General features: G+C 47.5%; 1 protein-coding gene across 2 annotated transcripts in view; it reads left to right on the forward strand.

The window, feature by feature from the left end:
• The window catches only part of Dock8 (dedicator of cytokinesis 8), a 203,482-nt gene extending 201,961 nt beyond the window's left edge, over nucleotides 1-1,521 (forward strand). For both annotated transcript variants that reach the window (XM_021221815.2, XM_029531370.1), the window contains exon 48: nucleotides 424-1,521. In XM_021221815.2, coding sequence (XP_021077474.2) covers nucleotides 424-484 — 61 coding nt within the window. In that variant the 3' untranslated portion in view covers nucleotides 485-1,521. The remainder of the gene's footprint in view (nucleotides 1-423) is intronic.
• The last annotated feature ends 12,377 nt before the right edge of the window (nucleotides 1,522-13,898 follow it).

Here is a 13,898-nt window from a genome sequence, read left to right on the forward strand (position 1 = left end):
CATCCGAGATCATGGGGGCACCACAAATCCAGCTTGCTCGGCTGCTCACGCACAAAGCAGACAGCCCAGGGTGGACTGGGGCTGGAGTCCGGCCTCCAGCCAGTCTGTGGTTTGAGTTCAGTCCAAACCCTTCCCCTGAACTCTCCAAGCCCCTTCTTGTTGGCCTTGTGCCAGCGAATTCCCAAGTCCATCCAATGTAGCTGGTGTGTGTGTGAATGTGTAGGGGGCTGGAGGGGCGGGGGTGAACAACAGGAATGGGTCTCAGGTCTTCTTTTATTTACTAAGTTCCCCAGGACCAATAGCTTTCTGGTTCATAATTTTCTCCCAACCATCCCTTTAAAACAACTGTCTCTTTAAAAGGCTAATCAATCCTCTCTCTCTCTCTCTCTCTCTCTCTCTCTCTCTCTCTCTCTCTCTCTTCAGGGACTCTTTCCACAGATCTAGTTTCAGGAAATGTGAAACCCAGTTGTCACAGGGCAGCTGAAAAAGCCACCTTTGCCGGTGATGACTGGGGCCCCACTACCTGGAAGGACTCGCTGGTACGTCGACAGCAGCCACCCAAGACTGACTCCACAGTCCCTGCCCAGCCAATGCCCTGGAAACTTGGGGTCTATGACCACAGAACGAAACCCAAGTGTATTGTGGACCATCTTGGCCATGCCAGGGGTTGGGGTGGGGTGGGTAAATCAGGGGATAATTGTATTTATTAAAGTATTTTTCACAGTGCTGTAGAAGGAAGGCCTAAGCTGTTTCTGCTGAGTGGCTGGTGGTCACTGGCCTCCCTGAAAGTGACTTCTTCAGACGTATGTTTGAATTCCTAAGATAAACTCAAATTGTGGACAGAAGACTGGAACATTGTTCCAGCAGCCTATTCCAAGTGGGTTTCGCTCATCCCTTTGGTGAGAGGAAAAGATAAACTCCAGAAGAGTGAACCATTTTCCAGTACATCTGTGAGAGGAAGTCTTGCAGGAGCCTCTCCTCGCGCTGGCTGGGAATCTGGGAATAGATGGATCACTCCACAGCCTGCTTTTCACCTCTCCCGAGCTGCTGGACTGTGTGTTGTCTAGTTGTTGCTTCACTGTTGCTTCTGTTAAGCTGAGTGAGCCCACCTCTACCCAGGGGACAGTTGTACGAGACAGACAGTCCAAGTTGCCGGGCCACATAGCACTGACGGCACATTCCCCAGAGCGGGAGCAGGTCTCTGCTAGGACATCTTGCTGGTTTCCTGTACACTTGCTCTCACTGCCTCCTTTTTCTCCGGGATAAGGTCATTTTTATACAAGACCTTCATCTCAGAACATTGTGTCCTCTGTGTGCTACAGAATATATGCTTTTGGTCCTTTTTACGGTGAAAGAGAAAAAGAAAGCTATGATTTGAGAATTAAATTATATATTTTCATACAACTCATGACCTTACCTAATACTAAAGACAGAAGAAGAATGCCAAGCAAGTGGGGTGGCAGTGCACCCCTTTAGTGCCAGCACTCAGAAGACAGAGACAGGTGGATCTCTGAGTTTAAGGCCAGCCTGGTCTACAGAGTGAGTTCCAGGTCAGCCAGATTACACGATGAGACCATGTCTCATAAATAAATAAATAAATAAATACCAAAATGCTTCCCTGTGCCACTGTTGTTGGTGACTGTGACAACTCAAAGTGCTACGAAGCTTCAGAGACCCTGTTAGGACTGGTCTTAGTCAAGCAGTGCCCTCCAGAGTGGCCCGAGCGCAATGTCTAATCCTTCTGGTTGGGATGAGAGTTCTCAGTTGTCAGTTCTGAAATGTTCACACATACCATGGGCATGAATGACCTTATTCTGAAGGAAGATGTTGGGAAAAAAAATATGGCTTGCTGGCTGCATGTATTTATACAAGCATAAACAAACACCTTGATTGGCCCGTTGATCTGAGTATGTATTCTAAGCAAATGGAGTTAGCAGTGGGACACTTTAAACATTCCTTGGCATGGCACAAATAAGGTATCTTCTGAAAACAAGAATCCTGACCATACATGAAAGCCCTTCTGGGCAAGCCCTAGAATAGCCGCTCTCAATCTTTCTAATGCTGTGACCCTTTAATACATGTTCATCTTGTGGTGACCCCCAACCATTTTGTCGAGACTTTGTAGCTGTAATTCTGCTGCTATAATGAGTTTTAAATATCTGATATGCAGGGTATCTAATACATGACCCCCTATGAAAGGGTCTGTCAACCCACAAAGGGGTCTCCACCCACAGATTGAGAACCACTGCCCCAAAGGAGAACTCAGACGGAATCCCCTGATTTGTTTCATTCTTGCTTCTTTGGGGGACACACGTCACCACACCTAAGGATATAAATGTGAGCACTTGTATGTACCTGACTAAGCTCCTAAGCTGGGCACTCTGGCTGACCTGAGCAGTCTTGGGATTTTGTGTGTGGTGTGTTCAAGAGCTCGGCCACAGTAGCTCTCACCTGAGCGTCCTCTTGGCTCATTCATAGCTCTGGAAAGCTGAGGCTGCTCCTGGTGGGTGGCCTTGGTTTTTCTCCCTCTGGTCCTTTCCCCAGGGGACTTGACCATTTTTATGGAGTTGATTTCCTTCAGGAACATGTGCACTGAAAGGCGAAAACAGGAATGTCTTTTATGATGACATCACATGCCTCCAGCTCCTCCATATTCTCATCTCTAAAAGCAAATCAAGTTCAGCTGACATCAAGGAGAAAGCGGCTCACCTTTACCTCCTCAGAGGGGCATGGCAAAGGTTTTTAACATTTGCTTTCAAGTGTGTGTGTGTGTGTGTGTGTGTGTGTGTGTGTGTGTGTGTGTGTGAAGCACAGGTTCACATGAGTACGGTGAACATCAGGTTCCCCTGCAGCTGGATTTCCAGGAGGTTGGGAGTTACCGTGTGAGCACAGGGAAACAACCCCAGGTCCTCTGCGGGAGCATTGCACGTACTTAACCTCTGAGCCATCCCACGCACCCCATGTCAAATAATTTCATTTTTTTTAAACGTAAAAAAAAAAATTCTAAACATATTTTAAAATCACAATGTTACACATATTTGTCATCTGCCTGGGAAAAAGGTAAAGCGGCTTGCTGCTCAGGATGGCTAGGCCCAGCTGGGCGTGGTGGCGCACGCCTTTAATCCCAGCACTTGGGAGGCAGAGGCAGGCGGATTTCAGAGTTCGAGGCCAGCCTGGTCTACAGAGTGAGTTCCAGGACAGCCAGGACTACACAGAGAAACCCTGTCTCGAACCCCCCCCCCCAAAAAAAAGATGGCTAGCCCCTCCCAGAATACAAAGGTGACCAACACCAAGGAATATCTACAACCTAGTATTAGGAGTCAGGGGGGCGGGTACTGCAGAATACCATGTGTACTCCTGGGCTACAGATATATCTGTCTTGGTAATCTTTATTAAGGAACAGAAAATTTCAAATAGATATTTTCAAAAAATGTGTTTTAAAGCTGAGCAGAGTCGCGCGTTCCTTTCATTCTGGCACTTAGGAGGGAGATGCAGGTGGATCTCTGTGAGTTCTAAGCCAACCAGAGCCATGTAGTCAGACCCTGTCTCAAACAACAAAAGTGGGTATTAGAATTTATTGGCTGGTTCCGTAGTAGAACTGATTCAGACTCGGTTTCATTCAGAATCCACAGCACATCCTGGGGCCATTGTTCATATTTTTCTTGGTTTTTGCCAACAGTGGTGCCTAAACGTCTCAGCATGACGAAGCTTGTAGCCTCACCACCTCAGTTCACCAAACCCTGCAAAGAGGAAAACCCCTAGGTCCCAGACTTCTCAGTGCGGTTCTCCTTGAGTTCACACTGACTAAAATGGCTTCTCTTTGAGCTAGAAGTGGGGTCAGTACCATCACAGAATACAGATATCCCCAAGGAAACCAGTAGTCATCAGGGAGCCGAAGGGCGGGGGTGGGGGGGAGGAAGCAGTTAAGTCAGAGGACTCACTAACGGGGCATTCTTTTTTTAAAGCAAATGCAATCAGAAGACCTCATGTGGAGGCCAGTATTCCCATGGGATTTATATATATATATATATATATATATATATATATATATATATATATAGCTCTATAACCACTGGCCTGGCAAGACGGGCCCTAGGAGGAGTCATGCAGTATTGACAAATGAAGATTAGGGGTTCCTGTCCTGAAGAAGAGTGGGGACTGGAAAAGATAGGGAAGGGTTGCTACATCAGAAACTCATCTATTGCAGTGAGTTGCCATTAAAAGAAAAGTGTGCAAATCATCAGAAATCAGAACCAGAGAACTAGAGGTGAGCCCAGAGTGGGAGAAAAAGCCATCAACAGGGAAACAGGTTAAAAGAAAGATGTAAGAACACAGCAAACATCAGAACCACAGTGCTTGCACAGCGCTGGATCCCCCAAGTGTCTGAATCATACTGATTGGTCAACAAATGTTTGAGGAGACTGGAATAACAGATATGATGGCTCAAGGGGCTGATTGCCGCCAGACTTCATTTTGTGTAGCTTTGGGATAAAGAGGAGGGCCTAAGGGGAGAAGCAATAGCATCTATTGGCCCCAGAAGAGCTTCCCATCTACCAACCTACCCCATGCCTCCCCATGCTTGCAAGAGAATTTAGATCCCCTTTCCTGCCAGGCATTGGTGGTGCACACCTTTAATCCCAGTACTGGGGGAGGCAGAGGCAGATGGATCTCTTTAAGTTTGAGGTCAGTTTGGTCTACAGAGTGGGTTTCAAGACAGCCAGAGCTACACAGAGAGCCTTGAAGAAAAGAAAAAGAAAAAAAATTTTTTTCCTTTCTTACTGTTTTCTCTGAACTACCCCATATCCTATCTTTAATCATTTTTAATCAGCCTTCCAGAGCCTGATTAAAAAGCAAAATATTGGATAGTTATAAAGTCCTTAGTTCTGAAGGACTTTAGAAGTCCTTGGTTGCAAACCCCATGCAAGTAGCTGCTATGTCCTGTCCCAGGTCCTCAGTGCTTTGTTCATTGTAGGTTTTGGCAGCATCACTCTTTGGCACGTTGCTGACCCCACCCCAGTTCCTACTTGGAGGAGTACTTTTTATTTTTTAAAAAACTTATTTGAGTGAGTGTTTTGCCTGCCTGTATGTATGTGCACCCCTGTGTGCGCCTGGTACCTGCAGAGGTCAAGAGAGGACATTAGATCTTCAGTCATGCGTAGCTGCGGGCCACCACGTGGTTTCTGGGAACTGAACTCACGTCCTGTGCAAGAGAAAAGTACTCTTTTTTTTGTTGTTGTTTTTCGAGACAGGGTTTCTCTGTGTAGCCCTGGCTGTCCTGGAACTCACTTTGTAGACCAGGCTGGCCTNGAACTCAGAAATCNNCCTGCCTCTGCCTCCGAAGTGCTGGGATTAAAGGCGTGCGCCACCACGCCCGGCAGAGAAAACTACTCTTAACCTAACTGGAACAATCGCTCCAGTCCTGGGGGAGGACATGTGTGACGTTAGCCTACGAGCTAAATGGTTGTCACCTTTTTTTACTATGTTCTCCTTGGGACACACTGGCAGCAAAAGTAGGGGGCAGCGATTTTGAAATGTTACAACCTTGAAAGCTGCAGAGGGAAACCCAGCTACCTCACCTCTGCCTCTTGCCAGCTCTTTTCTGCAGAGATGACGTCGCAGATAACAAATTGTCCCTTTACCCCTGACAAACTTCGGGTTACTCGTGAGACCTTACAATGTCTGCGTGGGCACGGATGGAAGTCTTTAGACTAAGGAGCAGAAGGCCTTGCTCCCTATTCTTCCGCTCAGTAGTCCTGCAAAGCTGACCAACTTGCTCAGGGATCTGAGCTTTGGAAAATGTTCACCATGAAAGAGGAACCCTCCTTCCAACCTGAGGAAATCCAATGAGATAATGAATGCATGAGAACCAGTTTTGGAAACTCAGAAGCTACCCAAAATGTAAGGTAACTCTACTAAAAACCATCACGTAGAGAAAGTTTAGAAGCCACCCACACACACAATGCGTCCGGTGCCACTGCTAGCCTTGATCAAGGCCAAAGGTGCGGGCAGGACAGAGGCCTGACTTGCCAGAAAACAAATGCTTAGTCTGCCCCACTTGCCCTGCCAGCTTTCACAACCTGGCGAAGGCTAACAAGGTCCTCTGGGCAGACGGAAGAAGGAAGGGTAAGCAACAGAACGCAGAGGATGTATTGCCTACAGAACTGGAACCCGACCCGACCCCCTTGCGAGCATCCGCGTGCACCGCCTGCTCCCCGGGAGGTTAATACAGTACTGTGCCGGCCCACCGGTATCCACCCCGGCGGGAAGCGCCCCCCTGGGCAATCAAAGCCCACAGACTTCCACTGGAAAGAAAGCCACTGACCGGCAAGGTTCCCAGTTAATAATAGGAATGCTAGAGAGGGCTTGGCAGCCATGACGGATTTGCAATAATTAAAGCAAAGCTGCTGGTCCGAAGCCCGGCTTTGTCTGCAGCCTTCCCCAGGGGCACTCCTGGACTCCGACTTTGCAGTTGGGGCCCTGCGTGCCTCCAGACTGAGCATGTGAAGCAAACGGTTTCTAAAGAGGATTGCGTGGAATTCAGCAATTGATAAGAAACTCAATGGCTCTAATCCACCAGGAACTGAACCGAGGGCTCCGTGGCAATAGCAGGTTTAAAAGTTTAGCAATTCAGGAGCTAAAGGGGTCTGCAACCCTATAGGAGGATCAACAATGTGAACTAACCAGTAGCCCCCAGAACTATGTATCTAGTTGCATATGTAGCAGAGGATGGCCTAGTTGGCCATCAATGGGAGGAGAGGTCCTAGTCTTGCGAAGATCATATGCCCCAGTACAGGGGAATGCCAGGGCCAGGCAGCAGGAGTGGAGGGGTTCAGGAGCAGGGTAGGGGTGGGGGGAGGGTATAGGGGACTTTCAGGATAGCATTTGAAATGTAAATGAAAAAAATATCTAACAAAAAAATTAGCGATTCAAGTGTTTGCAGGGGTCCTAGTGGTTTGGGGGAGGTTTTTGAAGGCAGAAAAGCATTGCAGCCTGTGTCTTAAAGAGTAACTGGAAATTAGAAAAGGAAAACACGCCCCTCCATCTATCCCCCTCCCCTACCTCTGTCAGGCTCCAATTGGTCAAAAAAGCATTTAGGGAAGCTTAGGGAATTGAAGTCAATGTAGCAATCAAAGTAAAAATCTTGGCAAGTGGATGCTATTCTAACATTTCTTCCTGTGGCATCCCGACCATTTATCTAGATGTGTGCTTGGAATGAAAGAGCGGCAAGAAGTGTGGGGGAGGGGCTAGTGAGGACCCAGAGGAGAACCTCCACCCCAGGCATGCTTGCTTGCACCCAGGATCCAGGTGACAGCCAGAGGTCAAAGTCTGTCCCACAAGAAGGGAACAAGAGCCCACCATGACCCAAGAGAGTCCCCGCACCCTGAGTCTACTGTGGAAGGTTGGGGAAAGTGCTGACTGCAGACAGTGAAGAGACCAAGAGGGGAAAGAAAGGGGGTACTGCGCACGGAGGAAAAGAGACAGGACCTCCTGAGGCAGACTGAGGGCATGGAAGAAGGGGGCTGGTCAAGAACATGGGGGAGCTGGTGGTGGTGGTAGCAGACGCCTTTAATCCCACACTCCAGAGGGAGAGACATCTCTGAGTTTGTGGCCAGCCTGGCCTACAGAGTGAGTTCCAGGACATGGAACTACACAGAGAAACCCTTCTGGAAAAACAACAAAAGAGCCCGTGGTGCTGAGAGAAGAAGTCACGCTGAGGACCGGGTCAAGAGGTAGAGTATCCACGTAGGAATCCCTCCTCCTGAGGGCCCGAATCTGTCATCTTCCTTCCCAGAGTGGAACCAAATCAGGTTAAGTGGAAGTAAGCAGTTTCTGGCCCTTCTTCATTCAGTTATCCCTTGGAGTCAATTGGCCTTTCAGTGGAGCGATGCTTCCTTCTGACCCTCTGTGATACACTGGTGTTGTGTTAGGATTCTGTCTAAGCTCCTCCCCACAGTTACCTGGCAACAGCCAGGTAGGCGTGGCTCACTATAAGAGGGGCTGCTTGCCCCCTCCTCTTTCTCTCTTACTCCTGCTTCTCTTCTCTTGCCTCTTGCCTTCTTGCTCCCCCTCTCTCCCCATTCCCTTCCCACCCTCTCTCCATGTGCTCATGGCCATGACTGGCCTCTACTTCTCTACTCTCTCCCTCTCTCTGCCTTTCTCTCTGCCTTTCTCTCTGCCTCTGCTTCCCTCTTAACTCCCCTCCCCATGCCCTGAATAAACTATTCTATACTATACCATCGTGTGGCTGGTCCCTCAGAGGGAAGGGATGCCTTGGCATGGGCCTCGCTGAGACACCCCCTTCCCCCAATCCTCATCACATCCCCATAAAACATATTCTTAATAATCCTTTATCTTTTTATAATCACAACAGTAAGCACGTGGGGATACATGTAAGCCAGCCAACAACAACTGGGACCAAGTCCCCAGGCACAAGGAACAGCATGAATCAATGACCTTTTCCCCTTAATCGCCAATTCCCACTTTAACCAGTGGGGATTCCCACTTTAACATGACGCACCCTTATGGACACACCCTTATGTGACTTGAAAGAGGCAAGCCTTCTCTCCTAGGGCCACAGTTATATCCCTTCAGGTGCAAACACTGGGCTGCACGTAATTAGGGGCACTTAAATGACTTGTAAATAAAGAGAGGCTTTCCCATTGCACCATGTGGCCCTATTTACTCACAGCTGTGTGTAGACAGTCACCTTACCCTCCGTCTTAGAAGAGGCAGCTGCTTTTCTGATGGACCAGTTCTCACGCCCAAAGGCCAACGTGACCTCCAACCGTAAGAGGTGGTCCTGGGTCCTGAGTTTCAACGTCTTTCCACTTTCCTGAGATGTGGGTGAAAGGTGGTTACACAGAATTTCCAGGCCATTTCTCACCATCTGCCATAAATTCTCCTGTTAATGAGGTAGCTAGCTTGGAGAAGGGATATATATATATATATATATAGTGGTTGGTACAAAGATCTCTTTAGCTCTCTTAGGATCTGCTGCTCCTAGGATTCTCAAAGTAAGAAACTAGAGGCGATGGCTGTAAACACTTTCATGTTCCTGCCTTAAGTCAGGGTGGTCTTTGTAAACTGCCTTGGGCCATAGAACACAGTCAGGTGACACTGCACCAGTTCCAGGCAAGTGTTTAAGATGTCTGACAGCTCTACGTTCAGGAAAGAGATTTGCCTATAAAGACTGCTAAAGTAATTTGAGGCCTCGGTAGAAAATAGAAATGTAGAATGCCTCGTTTGAAAATTACTAATAATTTGAATATGTTTCCATATTTCTGTTGCTGTGATAAAATACTGCTGACCAAAAACAACTCGGGGAGGGAAGGGTTTCTGTTCTGTCCCTCAGTTTGCACCTCCTTCCCGAGTGAAGTCAGGTCAGGAACTCAAGGCAGAAGCCTGGGTCTGAGGCAGAAACCAGAGAACTGTTTACCATCTTGCTCAACTTCCTTTCTATTCCAATCCAGTCAACCTGGTCACGGGTGAGCTTGCTTTGAGCTAGACCCTCCTCGAACAATTAGCAGTCAAGAAAATGCCCCCACAGACTTGCCTACAGGCAATTTGGTGCAGAAAGTTTCTCAAATGAAGAGCCTCTTCCCTGATGACCTTAGCTTCTGTCAGGTTGACCAAAACCAAACCAAACCAAAACAAAACAAAAAAACACTTAGGAGAAATAGCAACCGTCAGGTCCCTTCTGACTGAGGACCCCATATGGCTGCACAGTAAACAACTACACAACTGACCTTGTTGACCAAGTATCAAAAGAAAGAGAGAGAGAGTAGAGGGAGGGAGAAAGGGAGGGAAGGAGGGAGGGAGGAAGGGGTGGGGAGAGAGAGAGAAAGAGAGAGAGAGAGAGAGAGAGAGAGAGAGAGAGAGAGAGAGAGAGAGAGAGAGAGAGAGAGAGAGAGAGAGAGAAGAAGAGACCTAACTATTCCAAACAGCTTTGCCAGATGTCTGACATGTTAAGCGAAGCCATCTTGGATTTCCAGCCCCAGTGCAAGCCAACCATGTGAGAAAGATAAAAGCAGGGGGCAGGGCAGTTGGAGGGTCTGTAGTGGTGGAACCATGGGACCAATAGAAGAAACACCCAGGTAAGCCCAGTTTAGGTTGGAGAACTGTGAGCAAATAAATAATCATTATTCAAGAAAAGCTTACTAAGCCTCTTCATGGCCAATGGATATAAAGAATTTGCATGAGCCATCACCTACCATATTCAGGCCATATGATAGTGCGTCCCCCAACCCCACCCCACTCCCCCTCTCCAGAGCCTTGCAATACTCCAGATTGTGGTTCTTCTTTATAAGAGAGACCACTACAATGTAAAATTTAACCCAAGTCTGATTAATTAGAAGACCCATAGAATATCCCTCCATTGAAACAGGCAAGAGTTAGGGAAGGCACATGCTCTTGGAGACCGTCACATCCTTCCCAATTCTCTCACAAGCCGCTGGAACGTCAGAGCAAGGACCAGCAGCCGAACAGCCCTAATGAACATATCACATCACAGTTCTGTGACCTTCAGCCATAACTGGTAATTAGATACCTACAGGTCTCCAATAATGAGGCTAACTGGTTGGTTGGTTGGTTTGTTTTATGCTAAGAAAATATGATGCAGTTGGCTGAGGATCATCACATACCCTCATTTATGTGGTCTCTCCAAGTAAATCTCAGCAATCGGCGGTCATCTGTGGGGGAGCGCAGGGATGGACTTACACCCAGAAGGAGAGTTAATTTCCCCATTTGATTAAGATGGCTACAGAGATTCTCCCTGGGTGCCAACACCCACACATTATTATTCATATTCCTCACCAAGACTTCCGAAGTGGCATCAGGGGATACGTTACTATAGGAGAGGTGCCTGCCTGTCTGTCTGGTGACCGGCTGCCTGTTATAAGAGGTGTTAACTTAGGTCAGCCTGGAGATCAGGCTCAATGGGACTTGAGTGCAATAGTGGCACCACCTTGACCAGAAGCTTGGCTTTTGGTGGGCAGGAAGGCAGTGTCCGTGAGCACTCATTCTGGTGTCAGCCTGACATCCCACTTCTGGGATCGCTATAGTTTGAATGTGAATTGTGTCCCCAGCTCACCTATTGGCACCCTGGTTCCCCCACAGACCCTTTGGGGACATAGTCAATGGACAAACACTATTAGGGGTATGTCTTGGAGAGTTATAGCCCTCCTCTGGTTCTCTTTCCAGACCTGCTAAGACAGGACAAGCCTTGCCCCCAGCTCCTGTGGCTGTGGAGAGAGATCCCCAAGCCTCATGCCTTTCCTTGTAATGAGCAGCAAGGCTCTTCTCCCTGGAGTTGCTTCTCGGAGACATTTCTTCACAATGCAGAGACAGATAAACTAAGACAGCGATGCTGGCCCAGTTAATGAGTTTTGTGAGACTAAGTGTCTCATGTCTGTAAAGAGAGATGCCCAAGAACTGACTCAGCAGGGCCTGGGCTTGTGAATGTCAGTGGCTATTGATTTGATGAACAAAGTAAGATTTAAAAAAAAAATTTTTTTTTGGTTTTTCCCTCTGAGCCCCAGCCCTTCCCCGTACCATGTCTCTAAAGCGTGTGTGTCTACATCCTTGCACGTGCTTGGACTCTCTCCCTACCCATTACCATTTTTTTCTCTTATCCCTGCATGCCTTCCTTCCTCTCCTGAATCAGTTGAAGAGGTGAGCTAGTTAGGTTTTTGTTGTTGTTGTTGAATATCAGAGTACACTAGAGGATCTTTTTTTCATAATGGTCTTCATTCTGTGTATACCAGGATACATATCACCATGGACATCTGTAAAATACACCTGCGAAAAGCATTTATAAACAGTAGCTTGCCTTTTCTGAGGTCTCACTATTCCTTCCACACACACACACACACACACACACACACACACACAATTTCTATCGATTCTTTGTGAATTTCACATCATGCACCCTAATACCATCCATCTCCCAGTCCTTCCATATCTGCCCTCCACCCTTGTAACCTCACACCCAAAAGGAAAAAAAAAAAAAAAAAAGCAAGCATCTCACCGTAGCCTTAGAAGATGCAGTGTGTCACGGTGTGTCACACAACATGCCCTTTGGCTCACACAGCATGCCCTTTGGCCCACACAGCTTTCCTTGCAAATGTACACTGCAATGAGTCATTGGCCTGGTTGGAGGCCTCTGGCTTCTGCTACACTATCAATACTGGAACCTCACCAGGACTTCTCTCAGATATCCTCTTGTTGTCCTGTGTTTTTGGAGATCCCATAGCTTTGGTTCTGTAAGACCTGCCCCTTCCCATGCCCCAGCAGCTCATAGGTGGGGTAGATGGTTCAGGTGGGCCAGCTCAAAGTCCTGGACCTAGGTCTGAATGGTAGCTGAGATGGTCATCCTGCCTGCTCTCCTGTGCTGGCAGCTGGCGAGGGGCAGGGCCAGCTCTCCTACACTGCCCAGGTAAGTATGGTCTTTCTATTTTTCTATGCAGAATATTTCACATCAACACTATCTTATATAATGGATTCTTCACAGCATGTTTTCAGGTTTTAAACATTGGCAGTATCTGATGTTCCGTTGTTCTGTGGAGCTTAGGCTCAAGGCCCTCTTCCCACACATGCTAGATGAGTACTTTACCCACTTAGTTACACACCTGATCCAAACCTGTATCATGTAGAAAAAGTGTCTGGTCTCTAAAACACAAAGAGAAAAATAGTAAACACAAATGAGCTCTCTAAAGGCTTTTTATCTCCCCCCAAGTCAGCTTTGTTGTTGAGGCATCACCTTTCCGCACACGCGCAAGCACATGCATGTGAGAAAATGTGTATGCAGGATACCTGCAGAGGCCAGAAGAGGGTATTGATCTTCCAGAGCCAGAGCTACCTGATGTGGATGTTAGGTACCAAACTTGGGTCCTCCCCAAAAGCAAGAAGTGCTCTTAACTGCTAATTCATCCCTCTATTGCCTTCTCCACTTCTTAAAATTATAGTGCCATATATTTATTCATTGTGTGTGTGCATGTGTGCACACACACAATGTGTGCACACACACTCATACATCATGACACGTGGGCAGACAATAACTTGCCAGTTGGTGATAAATCCAGCTGCCGATGTACTCAATGGAGATATTGGTGTGTCAATCAGAACCTGGAGGGCACACACTGAAGTTTCCAGGTTCTTATGTCCCAGAACAAACAGGACACATATAGTAAGAAATAGAAATAGAGACACTCTCTTACAAAGGTGAAAGGCAGCCGAGAATGGTGGCTTATTCCTTTGACCCCAGCACTCAGGAGGCAGAGGCAGGTAGAGCTCTGAGTTCAAGTTCAGCTTGCTCTACAGAGTAAGTTCCAGGACAGCCAGGACTATACAGAGAAACTCTGTGTCAGAGAGAGAGAAAGAAAGAAAGAAAGAAAGAAAGAAAGAAAGAAAGAAAGAAAGAAAGAAAGAAAGAAAGAAAGGGGAGGNCTACAAAGTGAGTTCCAGGACAGCCAGGGCTACACAGAGAAACCCTGTCTCGAAACAAACAAACAAACAAACAAACGAAAAGGAAGCTGACTTTGGTCCCTGAGATCAGACCCGTGGGTCTGCCTCACAAAAAGACGTGGGAGACCCTGTCAGCAGCAGTGGGACAGGAGCTGGAGACACAGCACCACTCTGTGTCTACAGCAGCCAGAGGAGTTCTTTGTAGATGCCTCCACACTCAGGAGAAGTCATGTGGCTTCCCCAAAGGAGAAAGCATTCAGGAGCAGGGCCACTTATATGGCTCAGTCAGTAGAGACTTGCTGCCAAGCCTAACGACCTGAGTTCAATTTCTAGAATGCACATAGTGGCTAGGAGAGAATAACAGCTGCCCTGTGTCCCCAACATTAGGGCTGTGCACCCTGACCCCCTCAATAAATAAGTAAGTGTAACAAAAAAAA

This window comes from Mus pahari, chromosome 1 (genome assembly GCF_900095145.1).
Source record: "Mus pahari chromosome 1, PAHARI_EIJ_v1.1, whole genome shotgun sequence".
NCBI lineage: Eukaryota > Metazoa > Chordata > Mammalia > Rodentia > Muridae > Mus > Mus pahari.